The 12,656-nt window shown below is 45.0% G+C and overlaps 1 protein-coding gene across 1 annotated transcript in view; it reads right to left on the bottom strand.

The window, feature by feature from the left end:
* Positions 1–373: 373 nt before the first annotated feature.
* LOC118385582 (AP-3 complex subunit beta-1-like) overlaps positions 374–12,656 on the bottom strand; it is a 59,265-nt gene continuing 46,982 nt past the window's right edge. Inside the window, exons 26-27 of the mRNA XM_052521445.1 lie at positions 12,172–12,310; positions 374–1,288 (exon numbers count right to left, since the gene is read on the bottom strand). Of these exons, the coding sequence (XP_052377405.1) occupies positions 1,135–1,288; positions 12,172–12,310 (293 nt within the window). The 3' untranslated portion in view covers positions 374–1,134. The remainder of the gene's footprint in view (positions 1,289–12,171; positions 12,311–12,656) is intronic.

The following is a 12,656-nucleotide window of genomic DNA, read 5'->3' as shown; positions in this document are numbered from 1 at the left end:
CCCACAGACAAACCACTGCACGATCCCAACACACAGACAGTAACACTGCACCCTAATCCAACCCACAGACAAACCACTGCAACCTAATCCAACCCACAGACAAACCACTGCAACCTAAATAACCCACAGACAAACCACTGCAACCTAATCCAACCCACAGACAAACCACTGCAACCTAATCCAACCCACAGACAAACCACTGCACAATCCCAACACACAGCCAGTAACACTGCACTCCAAAGCACCGCAACCCAACACACACACACACACTCTATAAAGTAACCCTACACACGAACACACTGCACCACAACACTACACACCAACCCAAAGCACATGCACCGCCATCAAGAATCAAGAGACAAAACACTGTTCGTTCACTTAACCATTTTAATTAACTCAGTTCTTTTCACCAATAGTGATACAGACCTCAATGATTGATGAACACATTTTTGGTTCCCTAAAAAAACAAATATAGCTTTCTTCATTTATAAAGGCACTTCACAGGCGTTGCTCCGTTGGAAACAACAGTAGGGTTTGGAATGGATGAGGCACAGTAACAGTGGATTTAAAAAAAATATTGTCACACCAGATAGGTGGGGTGAAATGTGTTGTTTTACAGGGTCAGCCATAGTAGTACGGCGCCCTAGGAGCAAATCAGGGTTAAGGGCACATCAAATATGGGGTATGGGGTATGACAACCAGCGGCCTTTTGGTTAGTAGCCAAACGCTCTAACCGCTAGGCTACCTTCAGCTAAAAAGAAAAGCACTATCTTGTTTATATCAATGTCATACACTATATAGCATCATGGTAGTTCATTCGTCTGGGCTTTTGGCTCTTGAAACGCTTCAGGAGGTTTCAAACTCCAATAACAGTATTTAAATAAAGCTATAAGGAATCTAGGAGTGCTTTTCTCTAAGCAATAACAGAAGAAAAAAAATGTTTCTGGAGCCGTTCTGAGATCTCCTTGCCTGCATGTAAGTGGGTGTGTGTGTGTGACAGAATGCAAGAGAGGAAGGAGATGAGAGATCGGGAGAGAGAAAGACATTGTGTGTTTTTGGATGAATGAGATGGAGATGTCATCATGGCAGCGGCGTTTTTCTCTGTGTGTTGGAGGACTGGGGCTAGGGGGCGCTCTAGGCCCGGGCCAGGGCACTTTTCAGGTCGCGGAGCAGCATGGGGCCCATGACACTCTTCTCTGTGTTGATGGTGATCAGAGCTGCAGACGACTCCCTCAGCTCCACCGTCACCAGCACCACAGCTCCACTACTGGCCGTCTTACCAGCAAACCTACAGGGAACATGAGATCAGAGACTGGGTTACAACACAGACTGGACAAAGGGGTACAGGGTAGCACGACCAAATAGATATATGAGAGAGGGTTACAGAACAAGTAACATGACGGACCAGATATACAGTAGAAGACAGGGTAACAGGACAGACTAAGTACACGAGAAATGGTTCCAGGAATGAGTAGATACAGGATAACATGACTGACTGGATACAAGAAAGAGAGAATTACTGAACACACATTTAGTCTAATCTGGGGCTCGTACTCCAAGTTCAGGGACCAAAGGCTGAATAGCTGACCTATAACTAAACTGCATGAAATTAAAAATCAATGTGGGTGCCAGCTGCCGATGCACCGAGCCCATCATAAATCCTCAACTAAGAAACATTCCAAAACATGACAAATCCTGTAATTACACAGCATTAGTAAGGTGTGTGAGTGAGTGGGAGAGGAGAGAGAGAGGAGAGAGAGAGAGAAATAGAGTCTATTATCCAGCTAACTAAAAAGCCATTAGGGAGGAGACACACCATTCTGTCAATCAAACACATTCACCCCTTTTTCCCCCAGTGAGAGTGTGGGCCCCTGAGGAACAGCCCCCACCCCTCCTTCCCCCTGGGAGAATTCTCAGCAGCCCAGTTTCCTAGGACACCAGCCACGCAGACAGGGGACCAAAATAGGGTGCACATGGTGCCCATTGAGGGTGCTAACAAGAGCCAAGCAGGGGCCCTGACCCGGGGTGACCCAGCCCCTATTTAGGGTGACAGGCCTGGGCTGAGCCCCCTCTCCCCTGTTCCCTCTGGTCCTCTAGAGCCCCACGTGGCTGACAGGCTGACACCACCCAGCCATCTGCCTCCGTTTAGCACTACATCCCTGGGACAAAGACCCCCTGCGTGCCCCTGGTTAGGCCTCACAAATAACCGTTCTTAGGACTGACAACCAGCCCACAAAGACCCTCCTTCAGGCCTGATAATACCCCAGTAAAGAGCAGAGGAGAGAGGAGCCCCTCACAGCAGATCGAGCTGGAGCGGAGCCTGTAGGCAGGACCAGGGGTCACCAGCTGTCATCGTCTCCGGGTACAGATAAACGGCACGACCACCAATTAACACACACTGTGGCACGCACACACGCACACAGTAGTGTGTCTGGCTGTGCCTCTGGGGAGTGGCTAAATTACCATCAACAGAAGAGAGGGAGTTTATCAGGCAGCTCTCACAGTCCTCTCAGACTTAATTAAAATATTAGCCACTTCAACAGGATACACACTCCACTGAAAACACCACTAATCCCTAGCCCCTCTCTCCCTCACCCATCTTGCCCTCCCTCCACTCTTCCCTTTCCTCTTATTGTTAAATATGAAGTATTAGCCAAAAAGTGTGATGTAAGTTCAGCAGTTGTATAGGCCTCAATATGTAATTTTGCCAACTTTGTTATTTATCACAGGAACATGTAATTGCACAAACTAGTGTTTTTAAAAAGTCCTACCTAGCCAATGTGTTCTGTGCTTTAGCCTCTTTACATGCCAGCAGCCTGAGGTGTGTGTGTGTGTGGTCCCTGTGGCTTTGTTAATGGGTTTAGGATATAAATCTATCATTAACACTAACACTGCCCTGAGGCTGCTCTTTGAGGCTGCTCTCGCTCTCTCTCTCTGGAGACACTGGTTGGAACACTGCAGCCCAGGGAAGACTGTTGGATTTGTCACTGGATGGCGTGTACTTTACTTCTAAGAGAGTTTGGTTTGTGTGTTCTCTCTGTACCGGTCAGTTTGGTAGTGGCGGACAATTACTTGATCCATTAGTTCAGTGCTGAAGGCCTCAGGGCAGGATGCTGCCTGGTTCTGATTTCTCACACACACACACACACACACACACACACACACACACACAGTGGAGAGCCGAGGAGCATCCATTTACAAACCAGACGTGACCCAACTCTTTACTTCCACACACAACCAGAGAGAGAACGATCAGCAGGGGTGATGGTCTAAACCAGGTCATTGGTATGCCCGTGCTCTCTTCAGGCAGGCGTGTGTGGGGCTAAACACTGGATTAATTGCAGCGTATGAAAAGAAAATCATAACCCCTGGACTTAGAGGGGAGATTGGCATCGATCGCCAGGCTGCCGCTAAGCATCACTCTCCAATTATCTGTGTTTCTCCTCAGTGGAAAGAGCCTCACCCTGTTGCCATCTGCCTCCCCTGCACCTCCATCCCTCCATCCCTCCCTCCATTCTCCTCCACCATGCAAACACTAAGTGGGCTTCACCTTTACATTCAACCTTAGGCTGGGTCCGGAAGAACAACGTTCAGTCTGCCACCAACCACAACCAACTGGCTCGGAGATTGTTCACAATTATGCCTGGTTGGATTTATATAGAGCTTTTCCAGGTGCTCAAAGCGCTTTGCATTTTGTGGATATGTTCAACTTCACAAGGACAGATGTGTTAACTAATGCAGGGTTGGGGAGAGAGAGTACTCACACATACATTGTTACTGGTTATGTTCATAAATAACCATTGCTACCACTGTTTTTAGGGAGCAAAGCAAAGCGTTCATAGAAGACCAGCAGGGTCATTCAGAGGTCAAGACAGGAGGTGTGAAAGAAAGGGAGCCAAAAACAGCAGGTCAGGGACAAGGTAGCACGTCCGATGAACAGGTCAGGGTTCCATAGACAGAGTAAATATGAAGTTGGTCACCCCTTTGTCACTATAATAGCATCCACTCTTCTGGGAAGACTTTCCAGTAGCTATTGGAGAATTGCTGCGGGGACTTGCTTCCATTCAGCCACAAGAGCATTAGTGAGGTTGGGCACTGATGTAGGAAGATTAGGCCTGGCTCACAGTCAGCATTCCAATTAATCCCAAAGGTGTTTGATGGGGTTGAGGTCAGGGCTCTTTGCAGGCCTGTCAAGTTCTTTTACACTGTTTGGACCTCATTGTGCACATTGTCATGCTGAAACAGGAAAGAGCCTTCCCCAAACTGTTGCCACAAAGTTGTAAGCACAGCATTGTCTAGAATGTGATGGTATGCTGTAGCGTTAAGGGGCCTAGCCCGAACCATGAAAAACAGCCCCAGACACTTGGCATTATGCCTTGTGATCTTCGGCTTGTGTGCGGCTGCTTGGCCATGGAAACCCATTTCATGAAGCTCCTGACAAACAGATCTTGTGCCGATTTTGCTTCCAGAGGCAGTTTGGAACTTGGTAATGAGTGTTGCGACTGAGGACAGACGATTTTTAACGCGCTACGCGCTTCAGCGGTCCCGTTCTGGGAGCTTGTCAGGCCTATCCCCTTCGCAGCTGAGCCGTTGTTGCTCCTAGACGTTTCCATTTCACAATAACAGCACCTACAGTTGACCAGGGCAGCTCTAGCAGGGCAGACATTTGACAAACTGACTTGTTGGAAAGGTGGCATCCTATAATGGTGCCATGTTGAAAGTCACTGAGCTCTTCAGTCAGGCCATTCTATTACCAATTGCCTACGGAGATCGCATGGCTGTATGCTATATAGTGTACCCATAGACTTCCAGTCATTGCGCTAACACTAGTTAGCAATTGCGCTAGTTACCAACTTCCTTCAAACTGCACGCATAGACATAAAAAACGGTATCCATCCTCATTGCCAAAATCCCATAGTATCCCTTAATGGTTTAGACTTGATTTTTATGGCCTGTACCTATAGATTTCACATATAGACTCAATGAATTAGCCTCTAAAAAGAACTTGAGAAGCATTAGTTGCCGCATTTAACAAACGGCCAGGCTACACCAGACCAGGGCTGTAAGAACTGAACCAACGGACATGGGGACATGAAATTTGGTACATAAACTTTTTAACCATTTTCACAAAAAGTGATTTTTTTTTTTTTCGGGACTTAAAAACGGTGACCCCGGACATGCCGAATTTGCGAAACGTCTGTGCGAATATAAAAGTCTCCGCAACCTTAGATTGGCAACAGTGGCATAATATATTCACACCCTATAAGAAATTAACCATAATGTGTCCTATTCTCACCTCGTCGCCTCTGGACAAATTGCCTTGAGAAATTCTGGAGAGTCCCAATTAACTAAAGGGTGTATACACTTGTTGTGTATTTCAATTTGCACATCACAATCAATACAATTCCTAAACCTTACCAAATTCACGCAGTAACACAGGTGGACACGCTCAAATGCACAAGGAGTCAAGAACAAACGTGTTAAAAGAAGAATTCTAAAACCACAAAATCATATTGAACATATTTGGTACGTAGATTTAAATGAATCTCAAATGAGTTTATTTGATTAAAGTCCCATAATTCACTGCAATACAGTGGCTTTGGAAAGTATTCAGACCCTTTTTCCACTGTTACAGCCTTATTCTAGAATGGATTAAATAGTCCCCCCCAATCAATCTACACACAATTCCTCAGAATTACATTTTTGCAAATGTTAAATATATATAAAAAAAAAACTGATTTAACACTTGCGTAAGTATTCAGACCCTTTACTCAGTAGTTTGTTGAAGCACCTTTGGCAGCGATTACAGCCTTGAGTCTTCTTGAGTATGACGCTACAAGCTTGGCACACCTGTATTTGGGGAGTTTCTCCCATTCTTCTCTGCAGATCCTCTCGAGCTCTGTCAGGTTGGATGGGGAGCGTCGCTGCACAGCTTTTTTCAGATCTCTCCAAAGATGTTCGATCGGGTTCAATCAGCGACATTGAGGCTTGTCCCGATGCCACTCCTGCGTCGTCTTGCCTGTGTGCTTAGGGTCGATGTTCTGTTGGAAGGTGAATCTTCGATCCAGTCTGAGATCCTGAGCAGGTTTTCATCAAGGATCTCTGAACTTTGCTCCATTCAGCTTTCCCTCAACCCTGACTCGTGCCCCAGTCCCTGCTACTGAAAAACACCCCCACAGCATGATGCCGCCACCACCATGCTTCACCGTATGGAACCTGGTGCCAGGTTTCCTCCAGATGTGAAGCTTGGCGTTAAAGGCCAAAGAGTTCAATCTTGGTTTCTTCAGACAAGAAAATCTTGTTTCGCATGGTCTGAGTCCGTAGGTGCCTTTTGGCAAACTCCAAGTGGGCCATCATGTGCCTTTTACTGAGGAGTGGCTTCGGATTGGCCAATCTACCATAAAGGCCTGATTGGTGGAGTGCTCCAGAGATGGTTGTCCTTCTGGAAGGTTCGCCCATCTCCACAGAGAAACTATGGAGCTCTGTCAGAATGACCATCGGGTTCTTGGTCACTGACAAAGGCCCTTCTCCCCCGATTTCTCAGTTTGTCTGGGCAGCCAGCTCTTGGTGGTTCCAAACCTCTTCCAATTAAGAATGGAGTCCACTATGTTCTTGGGGACCTTCAATGCTGCAGAATTTTTTTGGTACCCTTCCCCAGATCCGTGCCGACACAATCCTGTCTCGGAGCTCTACAGACAATTCCTTCGACCTCATGGCTTGGTTTTTGCTCTGACAACTGTGGGACCTGTGCCTTTCCAAATCATGTCCAATCAATTGAATTTACCACGGGTGGACTCCAATCAAGTTGTAGAAACATCAAAGATGATCAATGGAAACAGGATGCACCTGAGCTCAATTTCAAGTCTCATAGCAAAGGGTCTGAATACTTATGTAAATAAGGTATTTCAGTATTTAAAAAAAAATATTAATATGGTCGCAAAAATGATTTAATCAATTTTAGAGTAAGGCTGTAAAGTAACAATTTGGAAAGGGGTAAGGGGTCTGAATATTTTCCAAATGCACTGTATACCAATATAGAAAATATTTCACAAATCTTAACCTAAACCATTTGTCAAATGGACCCCAGAATTGGTATATAATCGCAACCCTTTAAGAACGATTACCTGCGTCAGACCTACAGACCAAACTTAACTGGCATCATCCTTGTGGTATTGAGAGATAAACACGGTAATGGTTCCACTGGTTGCACATTAAGGACGATAGTTCCTACATGATCGTGCTTTGTTATCCAAATTATATTGGTTTTCCCCTTTGTCCTCCTGTGAACCCCGTTCATTGCAGCTCACAGCTATACTTATTTGGTTGCACATTCAGCAATAAAGTTCAAACCCAACACAAATTTGGAAGCCGACAGAATATTAAAACTAATATTATCACGCCAAGAAAGTTCTTTAGACTGCAAATTGTCGGTATTATCAAATAAAGACGACAGTTATGATCATTTAAATAATGGAATAACATATTGAACATCCTCATTCATCTCATTTAATAGGACAAAACGTTTATTTGTATTTAACTTCGTATATCAGTCATCACCAAATGGAAACAAAAAACTGGATATATGAATCGATTATATTTAAGCAAAGCGAAAACATAGCTTACAATTACAAAGGTGCACTTTTAGAAATGAAGGTCTCTAACCAACCAAAGCATACAAATACAATCACATTTATTTTCAAACTGAGTGAAAAATAGAGCAGATTTATTCTATTCCTCCTGTTTAGACACAAACAAGAACAGCTTTTTCTACATTTGCTTTTCTGCTTGATTTATTGCCAGCCTCCTTTGCAGCAATCAATTGGGCTGTGTTGAAGTGGTGGGTAGGGTTTCCTCGGTTACAACAGGGCTGCACCCTGCTGGTGATTAATGGGACTACATGTCTGAGAGGTAGATGTGTGTGTGTGTGTGTGTGTGTGTGTGTGTGTGTGTGTGTGTGTGTGTTGTCTCAACACACCAAAGAACCTGAGATATGCAGTAAAGCACCACAAAAGAATATAAAATGGTATCACATGATACCATTTTCAGTTCATTATTTCTAAACCTTGACCCCCAGGCATGGATGTGCTGGTGCCCAGGCCAGAGAGGCCTGTCCCTGGGGGGAGGTGGTGAGGAGAGGGGGTCCTAGTGGAGTTCACCTCCATCATAGTAATATTAATGCAAAGTGACCTCCACAATGAGCTCTCAGCGTGTGTATCCACTCATATCGATCCCTCTCATTCCTACTGTGTGTGTTTGTAAGTATTAGTCTGTGGGTCTGTGTCTGTGAGCACTAGTAGTTGTGCAGCAGACATAACCCCACCTATGAGATACAACCTTCCATTTGGGATTTTCAGATCTGAAGGAAACCGTAGATGGCTCCATCTAACCTTACAGTATATACCTGACCCCTTCAGCTCTGCAGACACAGAAGGGGAGGCTCTTCGGTAGGCTTTGGTGGTATCCAGATTTTCATATTGTCATTCCATCCTCCTCTCATACAGGAATTTATGATATTACCGGCATAGCACACAAGGGGGCGCTAGAAACGCTAGAAAATCCCATTAGGACTAACAGAATGCTATCCAAATCAGCACAAGCGAATAGCAAAATCACAGATGCTGTTAGCTAAAGAATTTGAAAAGCTCATAAAGTTATACAAGCATAGGTGGTAGCTACCAAATAAAATGTTCGGTGAGTGTGGGCATTTACAAGAAAAAGTGAACGAGAGAAATTCTGCAAATGAACAAAGTAGTGATGGATGCTTTTCTGAAGGAAGGGCAACATGTGTACACTGAGAACAGAGGAGAAAAAACAACCTCTAGTTTGAAGCACAGGGGTAAAAATGACAACCAAAACAGAGCTCTTTGACTTCTGGCAGAAAACCATAAGATATCTGATGGCAAATATTTAGTAGTGACTTGCATACAAGTGTAACATCATCTCATGTGTGCTGCACAACAGAGACTTGCCGATAGAGCGTCAAATTCCTTGGCGTACACATGAGGTCGATCGATTACGATTTTTCAACGCCAATACTGATTATTGGAGGACCAAAAAAAGCAGATAGCGATTAAAATATGCCAATTTTTTTTAATGACAATTACAACAATACTGAATGAACACTTATTTTAACTTAATATAATACATAAATAAAAATCAATTTAGCCTCAAAATAAATAATGAAACATGTTCAATTTGGTTTAAATAGGGCAAAAACAAAGTGTTGGAGAAGTAAAAGAGCAATATGTGCCATGTAAAAAAGCTAACGTTTGAGTTCCTTGCTCAGAACATGAGGACATATGAAAGTTGGTAGTTCCTTTTAACATGAGACTTCAATATTCCCAGGTAAGAGGTTTTAGGTTGTAGTTAATATAGTATTCATAGGATTTTCTCTCTCTATACCATTTGTATTTCATATACCTTTGACTATTGGATGTTCTTATAGGCACTATAGTATTGCCAGTGTAACAGTATAGCTTCCGTCCCTCTCCTCGCCCCTAACTGGGCTCGAACCAGGAACACATTGTCAACAGCCACACTCGAAGCAGCTTTACCCATCGCTCCACAAAAGCCGCGGCCCTTGCAGAGCAAGGGGAATAACTACTCCAAGTAGTTAACCAGCTAACTAGCTAGCCATTTCACATCGGTTACACCAGCCATTAGGCTGATAGGCTTGAAGTCATAAACAGCGCTGTGCTTGCGAAGAGCTGCTGACAAAACGCACTAAAGTGCTGTTTGAATGAATGCTTACGAGCCTGCTGCTGCCTATCATCACTCAGTCAGACTGCTCTATCAAATCATAGAGTTAATTATAACATAATAACACACAGAAATACGAGCCTTTGGTCATTAATATGGTCGAATCCGGAAACTATCATCAACTATCATTTTATCTAAAGGGATATTGATATTGCATTTTGGCCCATTCCTCCTGACAGAGCTGGTGTAACAGTCAGATTTGTAGGCCTCCTTGCTCACACACGCTTTTTCAGTTCTGCCCACAAATGTTCTATAGGATTGAGGTCAGGGCTTTGTGATGGCCACTCCAATACATTGACTTTGTTGTCCTTAAGTCATTTTCCACAACTTTGGAAGTATGCTTGGGGGTCATTGTCCATTTGAAAGACCCATTTGCAACCAAGCTTTAACTTCCTGTCTGATGTCTTGAGATGTTGCTTCAATATATCCACATAATTTTACACCCTCATGATGCCATCTACTTTGTGAAGTGCACCAGTTCCTCCTGCAGCAAAGCACCCCCACAACATGATGCTGCCACCCCCATGCTTCACGGTTGGGATGGTGTTCTTCGGCTTGCAACCCTCCCCCTTTTTCCTCCAAACATAATGGTCATTATCGGGTTCAAGTCTGGGCTCTGGATTGGCCACTCAAGGACATTGAGACTTTTCATCAAGGTTCTCTCTGTACTTTGCTCGGGTCAGCTTTCCCTCAATCCCGACTAGTCTCCCAGCTTGCTCAGTTTAGCCGGGCAGCCAGCTCTAGGAAGAGTTATGGTGGTTCCAAACTTCTTCCATTTAAGAATGGAGGCCACTGTGTTCTTGGGCAAATTCAATGCTGGAGAAATGTTTTGGTACCCTTCCCTAATACGGTCTCTCGGAGCTCTCCAGACAAATTCTTCGACCTCATGGCTTGGTTTTTGCTCTGACATGCACCGTCAACTGTGGGACCTTTCTATCGACAGGTGTGCGCCTTTCCAAATCATGTCCAATAAATTTTATTTAACACAGATGGACTCCAAGTTGTAGAAACATTGATGATAAATGGAAACACCTGAGCTCAATTACAAGTCTCATAGCAAAGGGTCTGAATACTTAATAAGGTATTGCTGTTTTTTAAAAACTTTTTCATGATATCCAATTGGTAGTTACAGTCCCTGCAACTCCAGTACGGACTCGGGAGAGGCGAAGGTCGAGAGCCGTGCGTCCTCCGAAACAACCCTGCCAAGCCGCACTGCTTCTTGAGACACTGCTCGCTTAACCCGAAAGCCAGCCACACCAACATTTTTAAAGGTTATGCATGCCAACATATTAACCAAGAATTAAGAGTTGGCAAAGTGGTCGTGTCAGGTGAAAATGATATAAAACGGTTTACCATCGCAACATTTGGATGTACAGTCACAATCAAGCTGGCGATGCCTCATCGGGATTGGTTATTCCCCATCATTTGGAACACTGTCAATTAGCACCAGAGACTCTATTTCGATCAGAGGAAGAGGCATATAGATGCTCCTTGTATCTTTGGTTGCCACCTTTCCATTGCGATACCTCAAACTGTCGTGGTTAAACCAGCTGAGATACTTTTCGGAGGTGATTTGACTCCTGGCTCAGTTTGTCTGAACCGGTTGTCTGAACATCCTGAAACCAACTCTGAGCTGGGATTTTTTTTGTCTTCCAAAAAAAATATTTAAAAAAACAGGTAAACAGGAATTCCTAGGAACTTTTGAGACCCTTTGTGGATACAGGCCCAGGTCATCATTGTGAGACCAGAAGAGAGCGTGTCATCATTAAGGGACGGTGAGGAGAGTGCAGCTTCCTCACCAGTCGTCAGCCAGCCAGGAGACAGAGATTGATAGTCCAGAGTCATTTGTCCTATTGGTTATTCTAAATGAAGTATGGGGTTATTGGAGGCAGGCCTCTCCCACCGGCTAACATTGATTTCCACTGATTCTCCTCCCAGCTCACTGTAACCTTGTGCTGGTGTCTCCTATCATCTCCCTCACCCTTTCTACCCCCCTCTATTTTTCCATCCCCTTCGGTTCCTCTCCCGCATTGCCCTCCCTGTTACTCATCCTCTCGCTCACACAGAAAGAGACGGGGGAGACAAAGGAAAGGAGGGAGAGAGACTGACATCCAGGATAGAGAGACAGACAGGGAGGTAAAGATAAAGTGAAAGAGGGACAGAGTGGGAGACGGAGGGAAAGATAAAAGGAGAGACGGGAAGAGGGACAGAGAGGAAGTGAAAGAGACATAAGGAAAGAGAGCGAGAGAAAGAGCCAGAGGGAGGGGTATTTATCCGTCAGGTGTGTGGGTGTGCGTGACGGAGGAGGAAGCTCATTAGCACACCATGTGTACACCAATTACACAACAAGCCTTCACACACACACACACACACACACACACACACACACACACACACACACACACATCTCACCTGTGGATGTTGTCTTGACCGGATGGAACCACTCCCAGGTTGGCCACGGTTGCCACCTGTCTGCTGATTGGTTGGCGGGTCGTGTTCTCTGCTGCCATGGTGATGGTTGCCGAGCTCTCGTTCATGCCCAGCAGTTTCCCTGATTGGGTGAGAAACAGAAACAAGTGAAATGATGCACTCGCATCACATCGAGGAGGTTGCGCTGCAGGTGCGCGGAAGAAGAATCCTCACTAACTAACTGTTCACAACACACACAGCCAGTCTGATTGTGACAAACGACAGGAAATGAACCTAGTTCTGAAGAGCTTGACTGTGAAGGAGACGAAGAAAGAAAGTGCACTTTTGGACCACACAAGAGCTCCCAATTCTCCAGAAAGAGCATTTAATGAGGACTGGGGGGAGGGAGGGATGGAGTTTAGAGTGAGTGGGGTGGTGGGGGCACAAGTTAGCCAAGGGAAAATACCCCATTCAGGTCGAAATAACAA

The sequence above is a fragment of the Oncorhynchus keta genome, chromosome 6 (assembly GCF_023373465.1).
Source record: "Oncorhynchus keta strain PuntledgeMale-10-30-2019 chromosome 6, Oket_V2, whole genome shotgun sequence".
Taxonomy (NCBI): Eukaryota; Metazoa; Chordata; class Actinopteri; order Salmoniformes; family Salmonidae; genus Oncorhynchus; species Oncorhynchus keta.
The sequence above is the reverse complement of the archived record's forward strand: the minus strand, read 5'-3'. Positions and strand labels throughout refer to the sequence as shown.